This window comes from Grampus griseus, assembly GCF_964374135.1.
Source record: "Grampus griseus genome assembly, chromosome: 7".
NCBI classification, from domain to species: domain Eukaryota; kingdom Metazoa; phylum Chordata; class Mammalia; order Artiodactyla; family Delphinidae; genus Grampus; species Grampus griseus.
This window is the reverse complement of record NC_139001.1, coordinates 54,791,210-54,812,240: the sequence shown is the minus strand read 5'-3', so window position 1 is coordinate 54,812,240 and position 21,031 is coordinate 54,791,210. Positions and strand designations below refer to the sequence as shown.

General features: G+C 36.7%; 1 protein-coding gene across 3 annotated transcripts; it reads left to right on the top strand.

The window, feature by feature from the left end:
• On the top strand, positions 1-18,849 carry RBM45 (RNA binding motif protein 45). 3 transcript variants are annotated; one of them, XR_014296953.1, is made up of 12 exons: positions 1-418; positions 4,252-4,374; positions 6,239-6,365; positions 8,522-8,644; positions 9,452-9,631; positions 12,638-12,767; positions 12,938-13,022; positions 13,221-13,384; positions 14,943-15,143; positions 17,621-17,699; positions 18,405-18,436; positions 18,602-18,849. XR_014296953.1 is itself a non-coding variant. In XM_082657656.1 (11 exons), the coding sequence occupies exons 1-9, from the start codon at positions 119-121 to the stop codon at positions 15,133-15,135; spliced, it is 1,425 nt and encodes a 474-aa protein (XP_082513782.1). In that variant the 5' UTR covers positions 1-118; the 3' UTR covers positions 15,136-15,143; positions 18,405-18,436; positions 18,602-18,849. The 3 variants fall into 3 exon arrangements, 2 of the variants coding, with proteins under 2 accessions (XP_082513782.1, XP_082513781.1); XM_082657656.1 differs by lacking the exon at positions 17,621-17,699; XM_082657655.1 differs by lacking the exons at positions 17,621-17,699; positions 18,405-18,436.
• Positions 18,850-21,031: the final 2,182 nt, after the last annotated feature.

Sequence of the window (21,031 nt, the reverse complement as noted above, 5' to 3'; positions counted from 1 at the left end):
CGGAAGCGGACGCGAGGCTGGCTGCGACTGGGTGGGCAGCTACTGCAGTGGCGGGCACGGCGGGAGCGAGGAGGAGTAAAGGGGTGCGGGCCTGGCTCCCGCGCCGGAGTGGAGCACCATGGACGAAGCTGGGAGCTGTGCGAGCGGCGGAGGCTTCCGCCCGGGCGTGGACAGCCTGGACGAGCCGCCCAACAGCCGCATCTTCTTGGTGATCAGCAAGTACACGCCCGAGTCGGTGCTGAGGGAGCGCTTCTCGCCCTTCGGGGAGATCCAAGACATCTGGGTGGTGCGGGACAAGCACACCAAAGAGTCCAAGGGCATTGCATTCGTCAAGTTTGCCCGCAGCTCGCAGGCCTGCAGGGCCATGGAGGAGATGCACGGCCAGTGCCTCAGCCCCAGCGACACCAAGCCCATCAAGGTGCGGGGGCCGGGTCGGGGTGCCCCCGGGGGCGGTGTCAGGCTGCGGTAGGGGTGGTACATCCGCTCGCGGGGGCGGACTGGGCAGCACCTGGCATTCCGGGGTGGGGGTCGGGGAGGGGAGGACGGCGTTGCAGAGAGTGTTCTTGCGGACACCCTGCCGGCAGGGCTGCACTGGGGTGCGGGGGGATGGGGGATGCAGAGAGAACGTCCGCTCCCGGGTCGGACCAGGCGTCTGCGGCTACTCCGGCTGCAGAGCTGCGGTGCCCGGACAGCCCCGCGCCCCCGCCGTCGCTAATCCACCGCCCAGCTCCGACCCTGACCTACTTTGAGGACTTCTCTGATCCTCCTCAGACCTCGCGGTTTACCGTGTATAAAAACAAGTAACTTTGCTTTTCTCAGGTAGGTAAGGTGCTTAAAGACTTGATAAAAGTACATGTAACTGTGGCCCTCCCGTTAGCCATTTTCCCAGTACCAAAGTATGCATGTATATAATTTTTTTATATATTTATTTATTTATTTTTGGCTGTGTTGGGTCTTCGTTTCTGTGCGAGGGCTTTCTCTAGGTGCGGCGAGCGGGGCCACTCTTCATCGCGGTGCGCGGGCCTCTCACTGTCGCGGCCTCTCTTGTTGCGGAGCACAGGCTCCAGACGCGCAGGCTCAGTAGTTGTGGCGCACGGGCCTAGTTGCTCCGAGGCATGTGGGATCTTCCCAGACCAGAGCTCGAACCCGTGTCCCCTGCATTGGCAGGCGGATTCTCAACCACTGCACCACCAGGGAAGCCGTGCATGTATATAATTTAAAAAAAAAAAAAGAGGCAAATCATTGTGATGGCAGTGTAATTGTATTAATATTAAATGCCTCTTTGAATACTCTTAATTAACAATGGTGGTATTTATATTAAGTTTCCACACTTAACTTCTCTGTAAAATTAATATACTGACACAGGGCAGGAAGGGTGATTTTGAGGGTATTTGACTTAATCTTTCCTTTTAGCACAGAGCCAGTACAAGGTGAACCCTCAGTACATCTTTTTGTCCATAGTAGCAGTCTCTGTAGGCCTTTCTTGCAAAAAAGAGAGGAGCCTAGGAATACACCAACAACACATTAGACAATAGACATTCCCTCTCCTCCCACCTCCCAGACCCTCTGAGTCAGGACAGATCATCAATGAAATTAAGTGTAAGGCCACAGTATATACTAGATCAGGGGGTGGCAAGCTCTGTCTGTAAAGGGTCAGTAAATATTTTAGGCTTTGTGAGTCATGCACAGTCTGTCACACATTCTTTTTGTTTTTTAACAACCCTCTAAAAATGTAAAAGCAATTCTTAGATCATGGGCTGTAGAAAAACAGGAAGCTGAAGTTTGTTGACTCCTGCACTAGGTTGATAATTTTCATCTCCTTCCAATTATGATCTTAGCAGGGAGGATTTTTTTACTTTGAATATAGTATAACCACAGAGATCTTCTTGGAAACTCCCCAAAATGCCCCAAATTTAAACCTATAGACCCCCCCTTGCCTTCATTAAATTCCTACAAGAGAAGTAAAAGTTCCAGCACTAAAATGTATCCCCCTCTTTTCACCACAGAGAAATTAAATGATTCCCAAAGATAATTAAAGCTTAAGTTTTGTTTTTCACATTTTTTGTCCACTCAGTTTCAGCCAGAGGGTTGTTGCACTAGTGCCTTAGCTAGACAGTCTAAATTCATTCTTCAGCAGCTTCAACTTGGGCTGTCTTCTGCTGGAATGTAGTGGGGTTTTTTGTTTTGTTTTTCAGTATTTCCAGTTAAATTAATTTACCTTCAGTGTTTCTCATGTACTTTGCTTTTGCAAAGTTCCAAAGGCCCTACAAGACAAATAAGAAAATTTTAATACCAGGCCTACAGCCAGAAAAGATTGTCCAAATCAAACTCATTCTGTGAGTGATCAGCTACATTATCTTGAGGAAAAGGGTAAACCTAGAAAACAAGAGAAAAATCTTAGTTCTTAGCTTTGCGAGAATTTAGAGCCATAGTCTGTGAACGTAAAGTCTCAGGAGAAATCATCCAGTAGGTGGTTGATTATTATACATGTTTTCTACTTAGATATTGTCATCTTTATCAGAAATTTGAAATGCTCCAATCTTCTAAAATTTAAAAATTTGTGATCTGATGGCACCTCCAATCACAAGTCTTACTTGAAACTCTTTTTTTCTCCTAGTGTCTTCCTGTACTTGAAGGTTCCCTATTTGTATTTCCCTATTGACCATCCATTACTGATACATGCACTGGACTAACTTTCTAGTGGGCCATTTCTGTGTTACTTAATACTCTACTACTAATACCTTATACAGTGCTTGGCATGTGGTATAATTTATCAAAGGAATAACTGGAAGTAGATGCTATCTAGGGGTGTATCTCCAGCTGTATCTTGTAAGCAAGGTTCTACACCTCTGTGACACCTGTTTTCCAAGCAAACATAATGACCCTATTTTTCAATATTTCTAAAATCCCGTGGCTCTGTAAATTCTTTGTCCTTTTAGTTGCTCCCTTCTCCTCTGGAATTCCATAGGTTCACGTTTTCTCATACTGAATGGTATACCGCCCCCCTTTAAAGACAAAGAAGAAGAAGAAAGGAAAAAAATACTCAAGGGCCCTGTCTGGTGATTTACATTATTTTTATTACATTTCTACAAGTTATAAAAAATAAGAGTAGCCATTAAAATTCTTATGCTTGTAGCTCTTGAAACAAATCCAGAATCATAGTTAAAGATTTTACATTCCTCTGGAATAATATAAAACCAAAGCAATTTTATGAATTAAATTAAAGCAATACCACAAAGCAAATTAAATTCCAGGTAATAATCTAGTGTCACAGATAATATTTCAATAAAACTAAATTACTAATAGAAAAATAGAGCCTCAGTCCATTCTGTGCATTTTCTTGCTCACATAAGTCATTCAGGTGGTAACTGAGATGATCCAGAATATGGTCATGTTACCTTTTTTTAAGGATTAATATTAGAAAGCAAACAATTAAAAATATGACCATCTAGACTTAAACCCAACTGTATCAATATTAAATTAAACATAAATTGGCTAAACACTCCTATTAAAAAGCAGGGATTGTCAGGATTTTTTTTTAAAAGGCCAAACTAAATGCTGTTTGCAAGAGATGCACTTTTAAGTATAAAGATACAAAGAGGTTGAAAGTAAAAGGATAGAAAAAGCTGGTGTGATATCAGACAAAATGCTCTTCAACAGGAAGGGTATTAACAGAGAATAATTTCCTAAAAATAAAAATATCAATCAAAAAGTACATAACAATTCCAGATGTTTATGTAACCAATAATAGAGCTTCAAAATACATGAAGCATTATTAATAGAACTAAAAGGAGAGAGAAATTCATATTCAGATTTTTACACTCCTCTTAGTCTCTGACAGAAAAAGTAGACAAAATCAGTAAGGATATGACATGTTAATAACACTATTAATCAACTATATAATTGACATTTATTGAACACTACCCAACAAGCGCAGAGTACACGTTCTCTTTCAGTGCACTGACTATTGCACTGACTGTTGCTCTCTTTCAGTGCACTGACTATTGCTCTTGGTAAAAAAAATACAAAGGAAAAAAGAATTCGGAAAAAAAGTGCAAAGATCGGTGTTATCTCATAAAAAGTCATTGCAATAAAGATTGCTTTAGCAAAATGTTTTTTGATAAGACGCTATTACATTGCATTTAACCTAACATGAATCCCATACTAATAATGAAGTAAGTATTCTTAAGGAGTAGGAAAACAGTTGACTGATATTTCCGCATTATTCTTTGGGTTTTGTTTGTTTCTTAGGTTTTCATTGCTCAGTCCAGATCATCTGGAAGTCACCGAGATGTTGAAGATGAAGAACTTACAAGAATATTTGTTATGATACCAAAGTCCTACACAGAAGAAGATCTACGGGAAAAATTTAAGGTACTTAACATTTTCTAATCAGCTAGGGTTCTTGATAACTTACAGTCTTACATTGGTTGTACAATTACTAAATCTTGTTTTGTTTGAGTTAGATCATTAGATTGGTGGTGGAGAATTAAATAACTATTTTTAAGTCATCTATTTCAATCTAGTTATTAAATATTAAAACTAAAATAAGTTAACTTTTTAAAAATATATAAAACCTGGAAAATATTGATGATGGTGTTTTTCCCCCCATTTAATGAAAATACAGATTCAGGAAAATGAAGTATAAAGCTCAGAGTTTTAAGTAAGGTCTCATACCTAGTAGGTGATGGAGCCAAGATTTATGCCCAGGGTGTCTGAATCCAGAGCCTGCTCTTGGTCTTGAAATTTTCAAAGCACCCTCTTAGCACTCCTCTCTATTGCCTCTCATGGAGAGGTGGGGCAGGCAAGCCTGAGTGTGTGAACTGTATTATCTCACATTTGTTACAAGTCTGTGGCATGTTGATGAACTTGTTCACAGAAAGACTTATCCTCTATAGTTTTTGTTTTAAAATTAGACCTCTGAAGGAATTATATTTAAAGAAAAAAAAAAAAACTACCTACAACTCTGAACTATAGCTAGATTGTAGTCAATGAAATTTGGAGACAATTTAAAATTTCTTTTTAGCCATTGACTTTTATAAGCAGTGACACACTTTCACAAAAGCTATTAAAAAGCAATTTTTAAATTGCCTTGAGTTGTAATTTTTTATTCTTTTTCTACTAATCTTCCCAGTACTGAATCATGTGGACAACAAGCAAGAAAGAAAACAAGTAGTAAAAAGTAATTTTCAAACTTCCTCTATCCTACCCCAACCGAGGATTGAATAAAATACTTCAAAAATAACAAATACCAAATATATATATATTCCATACTTCCTCCAATAGTAAGAATAAAGTTTTTACCTTATATACTTATAAACTTTTATCTTTCTCTGAGTGAACAAATGTGGCATTTTTAAACACATATATAGTAGTTAAGTTACTAACGGTTACATGAAAATTTTTTAAATTAATAATAAACAGTAAGAATTTATATCCCGTATTTCTTCCAACATTAAAAGTAAACATTTACCACATATTTCTCACATGGAGTATTAACTTTCTGCGTGAACCAATGTATTTTTAAAATGTACTTCAAGAGGCACTCCTTCAAAAGTATACACAATCATTTATGTTCGTGTTAGAAGGCAGATAAATAATTATAGCTAATATTTACTGAGGGCTGACTATGTCCCAGACCCTCTATATGCGCTTTAGGTGTACTTGCTCTTTTAACCCTTAAAACAACCCTATGAGGTAGGTACAGCTATTAGCCCCATTTAACAGCTAAGGAGATAGGCAACTGCCCAGTTAATAAGTGGCTGAACCAAGATTAAAATAAAGAAGGTTCAATTCCAGAGCCTCTGCTCTTAACCAACACTGAGCAAGACTTTGGAGCTTTCCAGACCATGTACAAGTTTTTGCTCTCCCTCCATGACTTTGGCAAGTTATTTGATTTCTCTAAGGCCCAGCTTCCTGGTCTGTGAAATAAGCAGTGTGATATATATATATCCTTGAAGTGCTGTTATAACAATAAAGTGATATATGTAAAGCAAATGCTCAGTAAATAGAAAGTGTCTTTATTTTGGTTATGTTATTATTTGGTTTTATCATCATTATGGTTATTTTTCTAGTGCCTCATTAGTTTGTGACATTTTTATTCCATTATTAAAAGTAGCTATAAATTCTGATTTCTTTTTTTGTAAGCAAGAAGAACAAGTAAATTTTAAGTTAGTTCTGAAATCTGTTCAGTTATTAATTTTGACTCCTCTAAGATCATTTCTTTTAACTCTCATAGGTGTATGGAGATATCGAGTATTGCAGCATTATTAAGAATAAAGTAACTGGAGAAAGTAAAGGCTTGGGCTATGTTCGATACTTAAAACCATCACAGGCTGCCCAAGCAATAGAAAACTGTGATCGAAGTAAGGATGTGTTCATTTATCATTGTAATAGACATTTGAAAAAATTCGAATTATTCTAATTATAATCTAATACTGGTTTGTGCTAATAGCCATACCTGCTAATTTAATCTCAGCAATGGGAGTTTAAATATATATAGTCCTAGGATGAAAATAATTTGGGGTCTGTGATTAGGCTTTCATTGAGGCACTATCTTAAAAAATATGAGCAACTGCATTAACTCAGTGAAAGTGCTGTTGTCCTACTTTGGTTATTATTTCTACAGGTTTTTGGGGTTTATTAAATTATTTAGAATTTTAAGTATTAAAAAATTTACCAACCCTTTCAGGTTGGGGTTTTTTTTAATATTTATTCTTTATATTTTAAAGAAATTCAAGTATTCTGTAATATTTGTTTATATTTGACCTAAACCCTAAATAGAGTTAGGTATACTAATAAACATATAAATAATAAGGATAGGATTTTTAAGTTTTGCTAGCATTGTGAAGTAAATACACATTGGGTTAATTTCAAGGTAGAGTGACATTATTCGGATCTTCTGCTATTGCTGGTGTACATTCTGAAGAATAAGAATTCTAAAGAGGCCAAGGAAAATATTCTTTGTTGTCATACTTCTAGTTATATTGACCCTTAGAAATGACATGTAGAATAATTCAATTAGTGGGTTTCAGGATATTATAAAAATAGATACATACTGAAAATGATTATTGTTAATCAGTAGAACTCTTAGATAACCCTAAGGTATACACCAAAATTTTCTCTCAGATCCTTCTCAATTTCTCAGTCAACCAACATTAACTGAGTACCTATGGTATACTCACCAATATAAGTAGAGGGATACAAATGGAATATATAGCAACGCTGGCATTTAAGGAATTGACAGCTATATTGGGTAGCCGAGATCTAATAGGCAAAAAATAGTTAAGGAATAATAGATTTTTTAAAGCTCTGTGTCTTATTTATCTGTTGCTGTCACCCCAAGTACCTAGTACTGCTGTTAGTAGTACTCGATATAGTAGTGTACTCAGTTGAGTAGTACTCAATTAAGATTTATTGAGATCTCTAGCAAAGATACTGCCATTTATAGTAGACTCAAAAAAATTTGCCAAATGAGAAAATGTTCAGAACTATGTGATATAGCCTATCAATGGTGAAAAACAAGTGCACCAAATGAGCATGGGAATACATCTGGAGGTAGGATTTGCAACTGGTGTAGAGTAGGCAGGGCAGAAGATGAGAGCAATGTTAGTAAAGACACAGAGCTAGAAATAAACGTCTTTGCTTAATAGCATGAAGGCAACAATCTGAATAAAGCTTGGTGTTCCTGTTGAGAAACAGGGACAGAGTAATCTAGGTACATTGGAACCGTACACGGGAGGTGATGAAGAGTTCAAGCTTAGTCCACATTAGAAAATTCCTTGTAGATTGTTTTAAAAGGAGAAAAATAACAAAAACTGTTTCAGCACAGTTGATCTAACCACAGTATCAAGAGTGGATTTACAGAGGAAGAATTCAAAGAGGCTCATTTTATCCTTTTTGGAACCACTGAATAATATGATGAAAGCTGTGAACCTTCTCCCTTGAAATATGCCCATGTGCACATATGAATAAGCATTATGTTTAAAGTTCAGAGGGTTCATGAACCTTCCCACCTTTTGAAGCTCATCGTTGCTGGTGTACATAGTTAAAACTCTTGATCCAGAGGCAAAGCTATCAGTTGAAGGGTTGTAATTAATTGACGAGAATCTAATTTTAAAACAGAGGCAGGGAAGTTGGAGTGAAAGATAACATCTAAGTATATTTCAAAGGAAGAATCTTGATGACAGTTGGGTGTGAAGAAGCACTATTGGATTTTGATGTTGGAAAGCCTGAGAGAATGAATGATGATGTCATCTGTCGTAGAGGGAGACTGGAAAGGATAGAATAGAATTGCTGATCTTTCATGTCTACATTGACCCATAATTTGGGATTCTTGCTGTTTCTCATTTACTCCTTGCCATCTTTCAAAAAGCAAAGAAGTAGGTCTGGTGGAGATGGTTGTTTGTGTAGATTTTGTTTTATACAATTATAAAACTAAGTCAAGCACTAGCAATCAAGTATATTTGTAGGTGTGTTAAATTTGCTATAAAGTTTGAAATTTATGGATTCTCTTTTTCAGGTTTTAGGGCAATCTTGGCTGAACCTAAAAATAAAGCATCTGAATCCTCAGAACAAGATTATTATAGTAATATGAGGCAGGAGACTTTGGGACATGAACCTAGAGTGAATATGTTTCCATTTGGTAAGTGGGCTATCTTTACTTTAATGGCATAAGTAGTGTATGCAATCTGATTTGGAGGGGTTTTTTTTAATACTCTTTTATCAGCAGTCTGAAGTTCACGTAGTGAATAAAAGAATTTATAGGGTTTTTTTTTTTCTTTCAAGAAGTTGGTCATGACACCTAATGTCATTATTTAATGCTTATTTTGTTTAACTTATTTCCAATTATAGTTTTTTGTGGTTAGTTATGGATTATCTAAGTGTTACACTATGTCACTGTCAGTGGCAGTGTTACACTGCCATTTTGGGGGGGTGAGCTGCTGCTTGTAGGCAGCTGACCAAGAAATATGAAAGACATATACAGTTATCCCCTCAGTATGGATCCTAAAATTTTATCCCTAAATTACTGCTGCTTTAAAATTAGGGCTAGAGAAAGGAGAGGAATGACAAAAGTAGAAGTTAGAAAAGGGGGAACATGAGTGATGAAAGTAAGACCTGTAAATGTTATTCGGCATAAACTTCCCTTTAGGTGAAACACTTGCCATATTTTGCAGTTTTGCATAGTAAACGCATTCCTGTGAAATTACACTACACATTTCTGCTTATATTTCTGTATCAAGGCAGGGAAATGGGGAGAGTTGTCTGTTTTCTTGTCCTTGTCTCTCCTGATAGTGCTGATGACCAAGAGCATATTACAAAAGACAGTGCCTTTGTTCAATGCAGAGGACTTAATGACACTTCATTTTATTTTCTAGTATCTAAAATGTTAAATGAATCTCTGAATGTATAGAAATTTAAAGATTTGCTTTTTTTTTTTATATCATTGGAGAACAACAATCTGAATTTTCAAGTTTTGACAAGAATGACAACAGAGGCCAGGAATCCATCTCCAAACGCCTGTCAGTTGTATCAAGAGTTCCTTTCACTGAAGAGCAGCTTTTCAGCATTTTTGATATAGTACCAGGGTTGGAATACTGTGAAGTTCAACGAGATCCGTATTCTAATTATGGTAAAAATAATGTCTGTATTATTTTTTAATATACTGTGTTTTGTTAAACTGGCTTTCCTCCAGTGGCACTTTTTCTTTTTAATTTTTATTGGAGTATAGTTGATTTACAATGTTGTGTTACTCTCTGCTGTACAGTAAAATGAATCAGTTATATATATACATATATCCACTCTTTCCTAGATTCTTTTCCCATATACGTCGTTACAGAATATTGAGTACAGTTCCCTGTGCTATACAGTAGGTCCTTATCAGTTATCTTTTTTATAGATAGCAGTGTATATATGTCAATCCCAATCTCCCAATTTATCCCTCCCCCCACCTTTTCCCCCTGGTAACCATAAGTTTGTTTTCTACATCTGTGACTCTACTTCTGTTTTGTAAATAAGTTCGTTTGTTCCGATGGCACTTTTTATGTCACATACTGTTTTTATGACAGTTTTTTGTTTCTTTTTTCTCTACCTTAAACTTTCAAATATAGTGATACCTCAATAAACAAATCCCTGGGAATACATCTACTTTATAGTCATGTATTTTTTTAAAACTGTTTTAACGCCCATAAAATAGAGCATTCTCTGTTTCCAGTTGTACAACAAAAATACTTTAGAATAGGGTCTCTTTCTGTACTTCTCATTAATGCTAGGCAAAGTGATAAAACCCTTAAAGTTTTCTCCTCTTCCCTAAGTCTCTTTTTCTTAAACTTTATACCTCAAAATGGAGCTCCTTCCCTTTTCAAGCATTTTCCCATTTCAAGCATTTTAATTGCCCTACTTCTCTCTCTGCTTCTCCCCACTCTTAATAGAAGCAAGACTCTAATGTCAGCCATTTGAACTTGGTAACTGGTTCATTGATTAAACCTATTATCTAGTGTTAGGTTAATCCATCTTTGTATTCTTGTAAGCCTTTTGATTTTTTTAAGGCTTTTTTAAAATGCCCTAGTGGTGTAATGGGAAAAGGTTGGCATTCCATTTTGCAGCCAACTCAGGTGCAAATCCCAACAATGACACGTAGTTGTAAGACCTTAGCAGATTGCTTATTCTATCTAGCCTCTCTTTCCTCATCTGTAAAATGGGATTATTAGTACCTTCTATGCCAGGGTTAGATAAGAATTAGAAATAATATATATAAGATATCTACTGCAAGTCCTGGCACATAATAGGCACTCAGTTTGTTGGTTTTTAAAGAATTGGAGGTGAGGGGTGGTATAGAGAAATCATACTTGGCATCTCTTCCAGTACTATAGATATACTTGATTTAGTCATTTTAGGGTGTCTTTTTATGGATGTTGAGGGGAAATAGATGAGTCAGATTATATAGACTGACTGACCTAGAGTGTCCACACCCTTCATACAGACACTCCCACATAATCAATATTACTCTACCCAGCACTGGTCTTTTAGCAGGACCTACTAAAAAGTCATTGACCTACTTTGTACCATCTCCAACTTTAACCCAGTCTTATGCTATCAGTCTTTTTTTTTTTTTTTTTTTACTATTAATTTATTTATTTTTATTTTGCCTGCTCTGGGTCTTAGTTGTGGCATGCAGTATCTTTTTTTTTTGCAGTACGCAGGCCTCTCACTGTTGTGGCCTCTCCCGTTGCGGAGCACAGGCTCCGGACGCGCAGGCTCAGTGGCCATGGCTCACGGGCCCAGCCGCTCCGCGGCATGTGGAATCTTCCCAGACCAGGGCACGAACCCGTGTCCCCTGCATCGACAGGCGGACTCTCAACCACTGCGCCACCAGGGAAGCCCCATGCAGGATCTTTGTTGCAGCATGTGGGATCTTTTTTAATTGGGGCATGCAGGATCCTTTTTAGTTGCAGCTTGTGGACTTCTTAGTTGTGGCATGCAGACTCTTAGCTGTAGCATGCATGCAGGATCTGGTTCCCAGACCAGGGATCGAACCCAGGCCCCCTGCATTGGGAGCCCAGAGCCTTACCCACTGGGCCACTAGGGAAGTCCCTGCTGTCATTCTTTTTTGTGACTCTAAGGCGCACATTTTGTGGGTTTTGGCATATCTGTTATTATATTCATATGTAATTCTATTTGTTTTGTATTTTCTTTCCTTTTTATCTGGTACTTTGAAATGTATTTGTTCCTTTACCTTCTCTATTGTTTCTCTGATTGGATGTGTCTGATAAATATGTGTATCATTGGAACACCTTTTTATTAATAGAGGTATTATATAGTTAGAATCCTATTTGAATTAGTTTTATATGTTCATTTGCTCCTGAGTTTCAATTTCATTAAAATGTTGAGATGCTTAGATTTAGAGAGGAACATTAAATTAAAACGTTGTTTTTCCCAAAGTGAGTTATAGTATAAACGTATTGTGAAAACCTTTTGGTTGTGTTACAAGCTCCTGGGCTTGCCATGTAAGGGCTCCTGTATAAAATTTTCCCCCCCTGTAGCATCACCTTCCTGAATTGAAATCTACCCCCTTAGCTAAAAGCTCTTCAAAGGAATGTGAAATATGTGACTTTTGATCCGAAACCCTCTGTTACCCTGCTTTTTGGTTTTACTACATATATCACTTTTTCTCTGTCTACCACTTCAGCTAGCCAAGATGACTATATATTCTTTTCATATATCACTTCTCATTTCATTTCTTACTATGATAGGGAAAATTTTAGAATTTCAAAGTATATTTCAAAGAATGAAAATTTTAAGAAAAACTGGTTGGCTTTTAGCTGTTTCTCTGTCATATAAGAAAAGCCAAGATCTTAAAATTAAATTCATTGGACAGAACTTAAGCTAATGATACCATTTTTTTAAAAAATATCATATTCATATTTTTACCAACATCTGGTTTATACTTTGCTTTATAGGAACACAGCTATTGAACACATGTATAACAGAACTTGGTTTTCTGACACATTTGATTATATATTTACTAATTGTGTGATATTAGTGTTTTTCTCTATTGTTTCATTCTTATGGCAACACAAACTTTAGTTACTGAATCTGCTTTTTTTCTAATTCCCGTATATTCTCTGCTTTATTTTAGGTCATGGAGTGGTTCAGTATTTTAATGTAGCATCTGCTATTTATGCAAAATACAAGTTACATGGATTTCAGTATCCTCCTGGGAATCGGATAGGTGTTTCCTTCATTGATGATGGGAGTAATGCATCAGAGTAAGTACCATTCCAGGAGCTAGCCTAAAGCCAAGCTTTGGATATACGTGATATGACTTGGAGAATAAAAATAGAATTGACCTCTCAGGTGAGGAAGTCACACAAAAGAAGTTACTGTTTAGAGACTGAATATTTCTAGTTTTCTGTGTATTACCAGTTCTTATCTCCAGTCTCCTTAGAAAAATGGCAACGCAGATGGTAGCTGCACAGCTTGCATCAATGGTGTGGAATAACCCAAGTCAGCAGCAATTTCTGGTAAGTAGGTAAGAATTTAACCTTCACAGTAGTATAAAATAAATGTGGCCTTTGTTTATTACCTGTGTTAAGAAAATTTTCAGAGATATAGTAAAAGACCACATAGGTGCCATGATACACATCTCTTTAGCTCTTGACTTAAGAATCCCTAAAGTGCAGTTTTTCTTCTTTTTTGTTTTGAACCTAATTCTTCAACAGCAATTTGGAGGAAGTTCTGGATCACAGCTGCCTCAAATCCAGACAGATGTTGTACTTCCGTCATGCAAAAAAAAAGCCCCTCCTGAAACTCCGGTGAAAGAAAGACTTTTTATCGTGTTTAATCCACATCCTTTACCTTTAGATGTACTAGAGGATATATTCTGGTAAGATTTCAATTCCACAGAGTTACATTTTTAAATAATATATTTAAACCAGTCATTTAAGCAGCCTTGCACTCTTGAAGCTTCCTGTGTGTGGTACTTTTCAGGTACAGCTGATTCGTTCTGTGGTTTAAAAAAGTTCTTATTTATATCACCTTTTAAAATATATAATTATTTCCTTCTCTTCTTTGTTACTTACATGTCATAAGTCTCCACACAGAATTTCCTTTTATTTTATTTTGAAGACATAAAACATGGAGTATTGTTTTGAAAAGTTGCATACATAGAATGAACAAATCATTTGTTTCTTAATAGAAGATACATCTGTATAGACCTGTCCTCTAGAATTCAGCTGAACAGTGCTTATTAAGCATCTTCTATTTTGTCAGCACTCTATTGGACCCTTAAAGATTATATAACTACATTGAGTAAACAATTACTTGATTGTAGGGAAGAGTGTGTGTGTGTGTGTGTGTGTGTGTGTGTGTGTGTGTGTGTGTGTGTGTACATACGTATATAAAATAAGTGTAAAAAGGGGGAAGACTCTTGTTTGTTTTTAATGTAACTTCTTTAACCTTAACTTTTTCTTTTTGGTCTTTTTCCTATTTGCTTTACAATGTTAGCAAATTTATTTAAAAGATAGAAAGCTTGTTAAAGAACTTCACAAAATATCAGTGATGTGGTTCAAGTATTTTGATTTTTATTTAACCAATTTATTTCGTTTATTTTTTTAACCTCTCCTCTGTACCAGGCAGTCACTGTGCTAAGTGCCAGAGACATTGTGTAAACAAACATTATATTACGTAAACAAGATGTAATAGTTCTTGTCCTCTTAGAACTAATCACATGTAGGAGACAGATAAGTGAATAGGAAATTACAACCTAGAGAGGTTGTGTGGTGAAAAGGAATATTCAGTCTGTGAAATACATAGGAGGGGCACCTGCCTTAGAAACTCAGAGAAGACTTATTGAAAGAAGCAAGGTATAGTGGAGGCCTGGAGGATACAAATAATTTAACCAGGGAAGAAAGCTGGGCGTGTGGGTGGTTATACCTGCGGGAGAGAACGTGGAAGGAGGTTGTTGGAATATGGGATTTGAGAGACTGAGGGAAGATGAAGCTGCAGAGGACAAGGACCCAAGTCAAGAAAGCCCCACAAGCTATATTGGGGAGCTTGTCCTTACCCTGGACGCATGAAGAGCAGCTGAAGGGACTTTTAGGGAGGAAATGATCATATTTGTGTTTTAGAAAGATCACTCAGAATTCTGACAGGATAGAGAATAGATTGGAGAAGGATAAACCCAGGGGGCAGGTAAACTAGTGAAGAAGGTATTAGAGTAAACTAAGAAAAAGATAATGATGGTCAGAATGAGGAAAGAGATCTGAGTGATAATGGGAGAAATTGACTGATAGAGGAAATGTTTAAGAAGGAAGATTGACATTATTAGAGATTGGATGTGGGAAAAGGAGTGAAAAAAGGAGTCCAGAATGGACCCCAACTTTTAGACCTGAGCATCTTTACTTATCAATTTCAGTTGATCTTTTTTTTTTACTTTGTTTCAGTCGTTTTGGTAACCTGATCGAAGTTTACCTTGTGTCAGGAAAAAATGTGGGGTATGCCAAGTATGCAGATAGAGTAAGTGCTAATGATGCCATTACTACTTTACATGGAAAGATCCTGAATGGAGTCAGACTTAAAGTTATGCTGGCAGACTCCCCAAGAGAAGAATCTAACAAACGACAAAGAACTTACTGATTCTTGAGGTATGCTCTTTTTAATCTAAATTCTGAAACACATTGGCTAAATAGTGTAACGAAAGGAATATGTATAGAGTTTCTTTTTAAGGATTTACAAGTTGTTGGTTAAAAGCACTGTGGCTTAAAAGCACTGTGCTGATAATTTTACAGTATATTTTTTAAACTTGAACTTTTTTTTTTTTTTTTTTTTTTTTTTTTTTTTGGGTATGCGGGCCTCTCACTGTTGTGGCCTCTCCCGTTGCAGAGCACAGGCTCTGGACGCGCAGGCTCAGCGGCCATGGCTCATGGGCCTAGCCGCTCCACGGCATGTGGGATCTTCCCAGACTGGGGCACGAACCCATGTCCCCTGCATTGGCAGGCAGACTCTCAACCACTGCGCCACCAGGGAAGCCCTAAACTTGAACTTTTTAAACTTAAAAAATGTTTTTGATGTTTACTGGGAGAATGTCTATCCTATAAAATAAAATCAGATTTCAGTTTAGAAAATTAAATGGTATTTGTGTGTGTGTCTGTGTGTGTGTGAATGTCTTTGCTATTAAGAATTGGACTTTACTATATGGTTACATAAACTTTAAAATTGGAATACTTCTAAAGATTTTTAACTTGAACAGTTAATGTTTTGAGTTATGAATTGAGGTAATTTATGACAGTCTTTATAAAGAATGTCTTGACATTCACTAGTGAAATGCCTAAAAAGCAATACCAAATACAGTTAACCCTTGAACAGCACAAGTTTGAGCTGCATGGGTCCACTGTGGACATGTGGATGTTTTTCAGTAGTAAATACTGCAGTACCACATGATCTGAGCTTGGTTGGGTCCGAGGTTGATTGAATCTGTGGATGCAGAACCGTGGGTAAGGAGTATCTGCGTGTATGGAGGGCCCATGATAAGTGATCCTCAGATTTTCAACTGGGTGGAGGGTAGCCACCCCTAACCCCCACATTGTTCAAGGGTCAATTGTAATGCATCTTTTTGAACCTTTTGAACCTAAACGTTGGTGTTTTTCTGCACTCATATTTGTGAGTTTGTACATTAAAACTGCACGTTCAGAAAATACTCTCGTGCATATATATATTTTCAAAAATAACCTTGACAATTTCCAGAAACTCTTGTCAATTATAAATAATGCTACATACAGCCTTATGAATTCCTTTTTCTTTTAGTTTTAAGAAATCAAACCTAAATTTCTATATCTAGGACAGCTCACATCTCCACGGTTTGGAGAAACATTATTGAAAGTTAGAAATGTTTGATTCTTTCACTTTTTCATTCTGGAAATGAATCCTGAGTTTCAGGGGAAGCTGAGAGCTTCCCCGTTCCCACACACACACCAGCTTCCCAAGTCCACTGCTGGTCAAATAATAGCAGTTGGCAAGTACTTTAGAGTCAGTTTGAAGTTACTTACTTGAAAGCAATTTTCTTTTCACCAGGTTTTCTTTCTGACCAATTATGAGAACTAGGAAGTATCAAAATGAATTGTCTGAATTCTAACTGCTGATGACCTTTCCTCTGATAGAGCAAGTCAAGTGATTAGTTCCTCCTTACAGAAGGCAGTTGTCAATACGAAGTGCCTTTTGGGCCCATTATGAATAATCTCAATTTAGAAATGTTCTCAAATGTTTTATTTAATTACAAAATCCACTCCCGTTACTTCATACAATTCAGAAATATTAAATTTGCCAGTGAAAAAGAATTAGCAAGTCTTTCTTATAACAAAGCAGTTTTTTGTGTTTGCAAATAAAACGTTAAGAACTGAATTCTCTTTACACAAGCTGTCTTCTAAAATAGCATACAAAACTGCTTATTCATGTCTGTGAGTCTTTCAAAATATAGATAACAATTCTTACTCTTACTCGAAGAATCTTTGTCCTTAAAAAAGGACAATAATACTAACTTCTTAGTAAGGGGAAAATATATAAATTACTCCTGTGATTGAGCCTTTTTTAAAATAATTATTTATATAGTATAGAAAATATTAGACTTAAAATCAGAAGATCTGAGTTGGAGTTCCAGCTCTGACACTTAACTATGATTTGGCAGATCTTTTCACCTTTCTGAGGCCGAGTTTTTCCATAGGGTTATTGAGAAAAAATGAGTCAGCAAAATTCCTTATAAAATAAAATTTTAATTTGCTTTGAAAGTGTGAGCTAAACTCGTGCATTGATGACTTCAGTGAAACCTTTATGTCATCTCATCAAAACAATGAGAAACTAAGATTAATGATACAAAACTACCTTCTGGCCAGCAAGTGTGTGAGAATGAAGCTTTATAATATCACATTTAAGTGATATGCATTCATCCAATTCCCTACATTAGAGGAAGTGCATATTCTTCAGCATGACTAGTCATGAAATATAAATCTATCCTTTTTCCCTTTATTGAGTGAGCTGTTATACATATTCAAGGCAAAGGTAAAGTAGGGTCAGATTAGTTGAAAATGGTAGGACATAATGAGCTATATTGGTTTCGAATGTCTTCTAGTTGCAGCACGGCTTTTTTTATTTTTGCTTCGAATCCCCATTTACCATGGACTTCATAATGAGATTCACCTCTTTTGTTGGTACGTTAAATAATATATTATTTTAAGGTTCAATAAGGTAGTATGAAAGACTTTTCTAAGTTTTACATGATTGTAACCATTGAAGATTTTAGGGGAGATGGGGGCCACTTTTTCATTTGTTTCTTTAATTTTAAGAGAACACGAACACTACTCATGAAGGCTAGTTCCTTTTGTCTCTGAGGAGTAAGCCTAGGATTAACTGAGCCATGACTAGGAAATAGGAGAAGAAACTGGTCTAAGAATATCACTTTGAAAATAGCTGAGTTCTATTTTGAGGTGGATCTGATGTGCAAAATATGTTTCTTCTTCTATTTGAGGAAAACAGAAATTTTAGTATTTTAGAACATCCTGATTTTTGTGTGTGTGTGTTTTTTATAGGTCCATTTCCTTCTTTTTTAATCACATAAAACGGTTTGTACAACTGTCACTTTTTTCACTTCCTATGTTTTCTATCTTGACATATTGTTTTGAGGAAATCCCTCTGAATTTTATCCTTGTCCCTCAATTATGATTGAACAATTATGGTTAGTTGAGTTTAGCTACCCAAAAGAACAAAATATTTCAGCGTACATGCTCTAGTTGGACTCATGGTTAAGAAGACAGTTACGAACACCCACTCATCAGCCTGGTGTGTAGGGATAAAACCCAAAGCTGTCATCCTCACATGCATGATTTTTGTATTAATTTACAATATTTTCCCTCCAGAAATTCAGTACCCGCTTGCATCATCCTTCTGAGTAAGTTAAGTTTTGCTTATTTGGGGGCATCTATGATTGAGTAAGCAGGTAACATTGGGTATACGAAATAAAGGAATAACTCCTAACATTTTTAGATATACTATATACAACAGCTATTTCCTTTCAGGTGATGATTTTCATACTTGTGTTGTGTTCTTTCTACAGAACAAAGACTAATGACATAATCCTCAGCTGACTGACTGAAAATGTGACTGGACGCACTCCTTGTGGACAGTTGACGGCTTTTTTTTTTCACATACCTGATAGTCTCTGCACAGCATTGTTTTGTCTTGGGGAGCAGGGATTGTTGACATGTATTTTTAAACCACACGTTAATGCTAAAACTAATATAGTAGTTGTTTCTTAGAGCAATATGTTGTTATGTGTGGCAGAAATAAAGTTTTCTTTGCTTAACTAAATCATGCCTTATTTATGTAAAAGATCAGAAATGAAAAAACTTGAAAGTCAGTGTTTAGAATTTGACTAAATGACATATTTCATTGATTTTGAGATGCACATTTTTACACTTCTGACATTGGAAATATTTTGATATCCATTACTGTAATTGACAACCTCTTTTTTTCTTTCTTAGTGGAACATAAAGATGCTGTTTTCAATCAGTTGCATCTTAGATTCAATAAAATATAATTGCTACTCAACCTACACATATAGATTGGCTCCTTACACTTACTCTAAAGCAAGAGCCAAAAGACATATCATTAGAAATGATTTTTTTATACCAAGATACAACAGTTTGTTGGTAATCTTGTACAGATCGTTCAAGATTTTTTTTTTTTTTTAAGTTTTGGCTGCTGTGGATCTTCGCTGCTGCAAGCGGGCATTCTCTAGTTGCGGCGAGCAGAGGCTATTCTTCATTGCAGTGCGCGGGCTTCTCATTGTGGTGGCTTCTCTTGTTGTGGAGCAGGGGCGCTAGGTGCGGGCTTCAGTAGTTGTGGCTCGTGGGCTCTAGAGCGCAGGCTCAGTAGTTGTGGTGCACGGGCTTAGTTGCTCCACGGCATGTAGGATCTTCCCACACCAGGGCTCGTACCCATGTCCCCTGCATTGGCAGGCAGATTCTTAACCACTATGCCTCCAGGGAAGTCCCTTTCAAGATTTTAGAGCAGTGGTGCTAAGGGAAAAAAAATTTAAGTTATCACTGATAATATGTTTAAATAAATATCAATGGCTTTGGTAGGTGTACATTTTCCCTTTATAAGTACAGAACATAATGGCCACTCCAAAAATATGATATATAAGCAATTTTCAGAACAGACTATGATAGGAAGAATAGTCATTTCATAAAAGATTAAAAATGAGGAGCCTACTCTGCTTGTATTTTGAAAATCCAAGAAAAAAAATTTTATCTGCTCTTGAGGTGAATGATATGTATCAGAAAAGGTATATCTAAGTCAAGAGTTTGGCACCTTAAAAAAAATAGACATTAAATGGCATGCAGTTGTTAAAACATCACTTAATTACCTCCGCATTATGCCTTTCACATCCTGAGTTAAATTAAAAATAGTGAAAAGATTAAATTCACTGAGCATAATAGCATATTTCATGCTTGGACATTTCTCTGCTGAAAAATTAAAATCCTTTTTTTTTTGAATCAGTAATTTTAATAAATTTAGATAAGAAAATATCCTGTCTTATCTTCCCAGGCAAGACTTACTGAACAAGGATTGAACCAAGTATCTTTCTGTGAGCCAAAGGCCATATTTTAAAAAGGAAGCAAATGGGTCTTTAGAAATGAAAAACTTAACTGAGGAGAGTTGAGGATTAATTACCAATAGATAGATTTATTCATCCCAAACTCATTTACTGCACACATAGTTCCATTTTCACAGATTGGAATTAAATTGTCCCTTGTAGGTTATTTGGCTCTAACACTCAAGTAATGCTTGAATTCCCCCGAAAATATTCCCGCCAGGTGGTTAATCTAAACATGTAAAAATGGGAAGCTCCCTACTGCCTGCCTAAGTCCATTACATCTTTGGTTAATCCCCATAATTGACATAAAACCTGATTCCCTGCTATTTTACTTGTTAGTCTTAAAGTTTTTCACTGGACCCTGTTGACGTTAGCTATTTCACATGATAGCTGTCATATGCCCTCCTGCCATCCACTGATTTTCTAGTGCAGATTAAATGACCCCAAATTTTCTATTCTGCATTTAAGTTCAGGTAGCCAGTTGCAGCAAACCGTCGTGGTTTCAGTGAAGTGCCTTGTCTATGTTTATTTCCTTGAGTCCTTCATATAAGTTCTGAAAAAAACATGTATACATGTATACTCTGTCTACAAAACAGTTCTTGGCTTTTACAGTGTAAGTTTCTCTTGTGTTTTCTCTCCCAATTGCATGCCTCAGTAAATAATGGTTACTTTGGCTTCAGTGTTGCACTTAATCTTAATCGTTTAGCCTTATTCCTGCTTTCCTGTCTCTTGCTTGCAGTTGATCCCTAAAACTTTAAAAGCCAGAATCTCACATTTTTCTTAAAATGAGGAAATTCTAGAACCTAAGAAATAGCATTTAATAATCTAGTGCTTATGTCTTCACCTAAATGTTTACTTCTCAAATGCACTTTTGGTATATGAATA